Here is a 7,208-nt window from a genome sequence, read left to right as displayed (position 1 = left end):
AGTCCATCACAGGGACACCTGGACAGGTCTCAGTCCATCACAGGGACGCCCTGGACAGGTCTCAGTCCATCACAGGGACGCCCTGGACAGGTCTCAGTCCATCACAGGGACACATAGAGACAAACAACCATTCACTCTCCCTCTCACCTAGGAACAATTTAGAGTTACCAATCAGCCTAACATGCATGTTTTTGGTCTGTGGGAGGAAACTGGAGTACCCGGAGAAAACCCACGCATGCACGGAGAGAACATGCAAACTCCACCCAGAAAGGCCTCCAGACCGGGATTTGAACCGGGGACCTGCTCACTGTGAGGCAGCAGCTCTACCATCTGCACCACCGTGCTGCCCCGTGTTAGAATTCCACAAAGATGAACTTTGAGTCAGCAGATCAGCTTCACTGGGTTTCCTGTCTGGAAAATGTGAAAATATTTTCCAGCTTTTCCCTGGTTCCCAGTCTCACTGGGAACCCTGTGGTTATAACTGGGTGCGAGGAGGGTGCACCATGGACATGTTACCAGCCCTCACAGAGAATGAACAGTTTATTAACATGCATGTTCTTAGTCTGTGGGAGGAAACTGAGGCACCTGGAGAAAACCTACATGTGCACACTCCACAGATGAAGGCTGCGGCAGTTTTGAACCTACAACCTCCTTCATGTGAGGTGACTGCCATGCTACAACATAGTCCGACTCAGTAATTATAAAATGTCAGTAAAAACTGTGTATGTGAGAAAACGAGCAGAAATTTAAATCAGAGGTTTTCATTAAAGATCCGAACCCAGAGCTGAACACCAGAGATTGAAGAGGTTTCTCCCTTTTCCAACCTGAACATTGGACGGACATGGAGAACCAGAACACCGCCATGGAACGGCATCACAGCAGAGAAATGACCGGTTCAACTTTCTGTGAACTCACCCACTTTATCCACGCCATACTTGTGCCCTGCCACCTGGTGTGAAAGTGGGACGCAGCCGTTCAGGTGTGCTCTCTGCCCGGAGCCTTCCTTCAGGGGGACGAGGTCCGAGCCGGGGGCCAAGTCCTCCAGAGGGACAGAGGACTTCATCATCAGCCGAGGAGCGTGTAAAGTTGTGAAGATACAGCCGGTCCACTTTAAGAAAATAGGTCAAAAGTCGCCGATTTGATGCTTAACATGCTGCTATTCCGTAAACTGAGTGAAATTTAAAACTAGGCAATGTTTGGACAGGACAAATGGTCGAGCAGAACAGCAGCTCCTCCAGTTATCGAGGTCTTCCTCTACTTTAATGATGGACACCGTTGGACCAGGACATGTCGTGCCCGCTGACTCCAGCTCGGTCCTTCGCTCGACCCGTTCCGGTGCTTTTTACTTCATGAACGGTCTGTGGCGTAAATACACTCAGGCCACATCCCACTTCCTGCTAGGCCACATCCCACTTCCTGTTAACGTCCACGCACGTGAGGCCATGCTCCACTTCCGCTCACCGCTTTCAAAGTAAAACGAACAAACGGTTCGTGAAAAGCAAGCATTCACGGCAGCAACAACACAAGAAATGTCGTCTTATAAAAAAATATAAAGGAGGGTGACAATTATCCTCACGAATTTATCTCTGACTCCGAAGTAAAATGTAAACTTTAAGTTGCATGCAAACAACTTTAAGTTGTTTCTTGGAGCGGCTGTTGCCACGCGAGGTAAAATCCTCCAACTTCCGGTTGTCTTCCTGAGCTTCTTGTAGCGCAACTCTTCTTCGTTCAGAACATATTGATGCGTCGAACTAATGCTGACGTTACCACAGTTCACTGAGCAAAGGGTGCCGGAAAGCGGAGATTAAAAAACCTAAAAAACAAATGTATCCAAAAAACACCGTTCTGCCTGAGCTGTGATAGTTTCTATAAGCAGTTCCCACTGTGCTAACTAACCGTCAAACCGGTCAAACAACTGCGCTCCAGATGAAAGAGACGGACTGAAATGCAGCACGGAGGTGACGTCATCACATCCAAAGACGATACAAACAGAAATCGATACTGCTCTTGTTAATGTGCTCCTATCCAGGTCAGTGAAGGCAGATACCTCCTTTTGTATGAAAGCAAACCCAAAGCCTGGCACATAGTCCCTGCGACACTTGTTACACAGAGCTGTCGTAACACGGTTACGTTTCATCCATAAACTCTGCCTCACCGCGATAATTATACCTTAGCAATAAAACTAAGTGTCAAATGTTGAGATTTTAATTACATTCTTGTTTTTGTTTGGAAGCTATTCCAACATTGGGGGGGGGGGGGGGGAATGTCCTAAAATTATTTAACTATTAAGAGATGCAATCTAATACACATCCCAGCAAGTGATATTGACTACTTGCACATATTGGTCTTACATGTTGTTATTTCTCTAGTCTACTAAAAGTTGTTATTTGTGACACATAAAAACTCCTAATTAGGTCTTGTTCACGAATGAGGGAAAAATGGAGCGTGAGATCGATAGGCGGATAGGTGCAGCGTCTGCAGTGAAGCGGGCGCTGTCCCGGTCTGTCGTGGTGAAGAGAGAGCTGAGTCAAAAGGCGAAGCTCTCAATTTACCGATCAATCTACGTTCCTACCCTCATCTATGGTCACGAGCTTTGGGTTGTGACCGAAAGAATGAGATCTCGGATACAAGCGGCCAAAATGAATTTTCTCCGCAGGGTGTCTGGGCTCTCCCTTAGAGACAGGGATAGAAGCTCGATCATCCGGGAGGGACTCAGAGTAGAGCCGCTGCTTCTCCACGTTGAGAGGAGCCAGTTGAGGTGGCTTGGACATCTGGTTAGGATGCCTTCTGGACGCCTCCCTGGTGAGGTGTTCCGGACACGTCCCACCGGGAGGAGATCCAGAGGAAGACCCAGGACACGCTGGAGGGACTATGTTTCTCGGCTGGCCTGGGAACGCCTCGGGATTCCCCCGGAAGAGCTGGCCCAAGTGGCTGGGGAGAGGGAAGTCTGGGCCTCCCTACTTAGGCTGCTACCCCCGCAACCCGACCCCGGACAAGTGGAAGAAAATGGATGGATGGATGGAAAAACTCATAATTAATCAAAAAATAATAATTACCCATCGTCGCCTATTTTACCAGCACTGCTGTTGTATGTATTATACAATGCCTACATTGTAGTGCGATGATGTACTGTACATTGGTTGTAGTGGAGAGAGTGAAACAGAGTCGAGGCTAAAAATAATAAATTCATGACATGACAATAAAGTTGTATTTTGTATCAATACATGGGTCGAAAGGATCAAATGTGATCAACTTTGGATGTTTATTAGCTCTGGAGCTACTGTATAAGCTCAAACATTTTAGCTCTGGATTGAATGCTATTAGCTTCGGAGCTAACACTAAACATCTTAGCTCTAAAGCTAATACAAAAGCTACCGGTACTCCATCTCAACATTCTTCTATATGACAACGCTCCCCAGTCCAAATTAAAGGGCTGAACGTCAGATTTCCAAAGATAACATATAACCTTTGTGCTTCCATGGTAATTTCTCATGCGGGGGGAAAGGGGGGGTCACAGTGACCCACACACACGCGACCCTCATCGCTCTCGCGGCTCTCCTCGATGACGACGGGCGCCTCTTCTGGCCCTCCTTGAGACGGGCGTGGAAGATCGCTCGGCGACTCAGCATGCTTTGTCACGCAGCTCAGCACGTACACCAGAGGAGCGGACGTCAGTCGCGATAGCCACATGGAGCGGAGCAACATTTTTTTTCTTTAATTTGGGATTTTTGGTTCGTTTGGTTGGTGGTTGTTATTGAGGGGTGGGGTTGTTATTTTCCATAAATCACGCAATTCTTGCTCGTGGGGTCGGGACAACCCAGGATTTAGAATGAGCCGCGGCTGACGCATATGCGTGTACACGCACACACGCTCACAGGTATTGTTGGGTGAGAAAGACCCAGGGATACAATGAGGCGTGACTGGCTGGCACGCACACAGGCACACGCGCACACAGGCAGGTAGGGGTAGGCAGGGTCCCCTGGGGATATATGCGGGGGTCTGGATGGTGAAGGATGGCTGCGGTTGAACGGAGTAACAGCAATTGTTTTCCTAGCATGTTTTTGCCATGGCTTACTGTTCTATGACATGTTTAAGTTGAGCTAAGTTTTCTGTGGAAGTAAGTCAAAAGCAATATTTACTGTTACGTTTATTTGAATTGAAAACTCTGCGTAAATGGTGTTAAAGTATCTTTTCCTCGCAAACTAAGTAGCGAAGCTAGCTGACCATAGTTAGCGTGTAGCTTCTCATCACAACAGATATTGGGATATGAATTTTATGCCATATTGCACATCCTGACTCTGTATCTAACATCTGACTGTTCTTACAGTCAGTAAACACCAGCAGATATCCACAATAGTGAAACATACAATCATAAATACTAACTAAATAGGTCTGTATTAACGTGTATCATTTCAGGTTAATCAGTCAGTCCCTGTCTGAAGCTCCTCTAAAGCCATGGGTGTCCTAGGAGAAGGATGGGACAGTAATGTGTGGCCACTGCACTTTAAAGCAAGTGTGTCATGACACAAACATTCAAAACTTGAAAATTACAGATAAAAGTCAGTCAGTCAGAGAGATTTATTTGTCATTCGCATCTCATGTGGTACATGTGGTGGAACAAGATTATGTACGCAGGGTCCCAGTTGCATCCAACAATAAAATGTAAAAGAAAAACAGTAATAAGGTAAGTAAGGTAAGAAGGTATCTAAGATATGAACTAAAACACATAAGCTAAATAATACACTAAGCACTAATAGCATAAAAACGTTACGTCGAACAGCAGCACAAGCATGAGTCTGTGTGAGTAGATGAGCACGCATGAACACAGCTACATGAAACAGATCAAAAGCAACATGATGTGATTTTTCAGTGATTATCCTGGTTAGATATTCCTGAGTCTATGGTTGTTTTCACACCTGATAGTCTGGTAGACATGGTTCGGTTGGGGACCAATATTCATAGCATTTTGTTTACATTTGATCTGCTGCGTTTGAATTCTCACTCCACTGTGCAGTCGAACCAAACTTTTCCCCCACTCGGCAAAGGCTGGTTCATCCCAAAGATTCAGTCCCCCGGCACAAACAGAGTAATACTGTGTATGCTGTTCAGTGTCAGGAGGGTGATCAGGCTTACATCGGGGAAATTAAACAGCCACTGGCCAAAAGGATGGACCAGCACAGAAGAGCAACACCATCAGGCCAGGACTCTGTGGTCTACACTCATCTCCAGGCCAGCAGTCACTCTTTCAGGGATGAAGATGTTCACATCCTGGACAGAGAGGAACGATGGTTTGAGAGAGGAGTAAAGGAGGCCATCTTTGTGAAAAGAAACCGTCCATCATTAAACAGGGGTGGAGGCCTCCATGTTCAACTATCCCCCTCTTACAACGCTGTTATTGCTAGTATCACTCAGCCTCCTGTGAATAGCAAACAGCCATCACAGTGCTAATGATCCATTGTTAGGCTGATGGTCCTTGTGATCAGCTGGTTTTTGCTTTTAGCAGCAAACTGTTTGATCCACTATGAGATGGTGCTATTTATAAGACTGAGCTGAATACAGTATCTCAGACTGAAGAACACTTTTGGGTGAAAGATGGAACGTTTCTACATTTTTTTGTGTTTTGTTTTTTGAATGGCCATATGACCAGACTTAACTGTTTTAGAACATCCGTTACAGTTTACTTACCTCCACCATGCAGCCTCCACTGTAGTTAAAAGCAGCAAACTTTAACAACAAAGTTTGTGACTGTCCTGTGAAATCCCCCCCCCCCTCCCCGCCCAATCTCACTTTTCTTTTGTCTGTCCTCCTCACATTAGGGTCAGAGGCTCCTGTGAGGAAAAGATTAGCATAAACAGTGAGCATTAGGTGAACTGTTTAACCTGCTGACCGGATGGATGAGCATATTTTTACAAGCTTTGTCTGTAGTGCCAATCTTTAGTTAGCTTCTGAGTTTAGCTAGTTACATAGATAAAATAAAACTACACACTAATATCTTAAAGTTAGTGTTACATGGATCCTAGTTTAACTCTTAGCAATGCACGTATTAAGCTGCAGTAACATTAACAAATGTAAACTTACCAGCTGAAATCCCAGACACAGCTCTGTCCTCGGAGTTCTTTGATGAAGAGGAGTCCGGTCGTGGAATGTTGAATCAGGCCGTTCATGCTCTCTAACACTCACAGGCTGACTTTAATGCTGAGAGAGGAGGGGGGAGGCTGCGGTCCCCCTTGAAGACAAACACGGAGCAATTTTCCACTCGTAAATTGAAGCTGTTCGACAACACACATACTGCACACGTGAACCCCATCTGTGGGCATAACCAGCGTGTCATATGTCTGTGTTTTGCCTGCCTGCATGCTGAAACCACATGATACGTTACAGCCAATCCCGAAACTTGACACCATAATAGAGTGACGTTTCCATCCATACACCGACCGACACAGTTTGATCGGTACTATACAAGAACCTCGGTTCGGTATACAACCCTATCTGGGCCAGCTGCTTTGTGAGGATTAATTCTCCTGAATGTACTCCTTACTTCTGCTGAGGTCACGTTGAAAAGCTCTTCATTTAGTGGTGAGGTGAGTCTGGTGCTGGGTGGTCTGTTCGGGCCTTCAAAGCATGCATAGAACTTGTTGAGGGCATCAGGCAGTGATGGGTCTTTGGGGCTGTGAGGTTTAGGTCCTGTCTCTGTTTGTTTCCTCATGTTTCCAGCTCTGTGTTTTCCCTCCTTGTTCTTAGTCCCTGTCTCACCTGTGTCATTTTAATCACCGCAGGTGTCTGTTATTTGTTCCAATCAGTGTGTGTGTGTATATATTCAGCTTCTCTGCATCTTGTCTTTGTCTCGGGATTGTCCTTATGGTGTTTATCTGCGTTCCGTCCTGATTATTCGTGAGTACGCTGCCCCGGCTTCAGTTTTGTTTTTGTAAAATAAATACTTTGACTCCTCCTTGAATCAGCACCTTATCGTGGTGGAGGAGTTTGTGTGCCTGAATGATCTTAAGAGCAATGCTGTCGGGCCCCTGGTAGGGTCTCCGAAGGCAGATTGGTCCTAGGTGACTGACCAGACAGAGTGATTCAGAAGATTTTTATGGACAAAATAAAACAAGGAACTCAGTGTCCCTTGCCCAGACGTGGGTTACCGGGGCCCCAACCTGGAGCCTGTTAGGGTTTAACAAAATGGTACTCAAATTCAGACAAGGCTGAGA

The 7,208-nt window shown here is 46.1% G+C and overlaps 1 protein-coding gene across 1 annotated transcript in view; it reads right to left on the bottom strand.

The window, feature by feature from the left end:
- Positions 1-1,356, bottom strand: part of ipmkb (inositol polyphosphate multikinase b) — a 39,663-nt gene extending 38,307 nt beyond the window's left edge. The window contains exon 1 of the mRNA XM_037691716.1: positions 916-1,356. Within this exon, the coding sequence (XP_037547644.1) occupies positions 916-1,066 (151 nt within the window). The 5' untranslated portion in view covers positions 1,067-1,356. The remainder of the gene's footprint in view (positions 1-915) is intronic.
- Between the last annotated feature and the right edge of the window lie 5,852 nt (positions 1,357-7,208).

Source organism: Nematolebias whitei, chromosome 17 (genome assembly GCF_014905685.2).
Source record: "Nematolebias whitei isolate Nwh7 chromosome 17, NemWhi1, whole genome shotgun sequence".
Taxonomy (NCBI): domain Eukaryota; kingdom Metazoa; phylum Chordata; class Actinopteri; order Cyprinodontiformes; family Rivulidae; genus Nematolebias; species Nematolebias whitei.
Note: the sequence above shows the minus strand (reverse complement) of the source record. Positions and strands in the feature narration are given on the sequence as shown.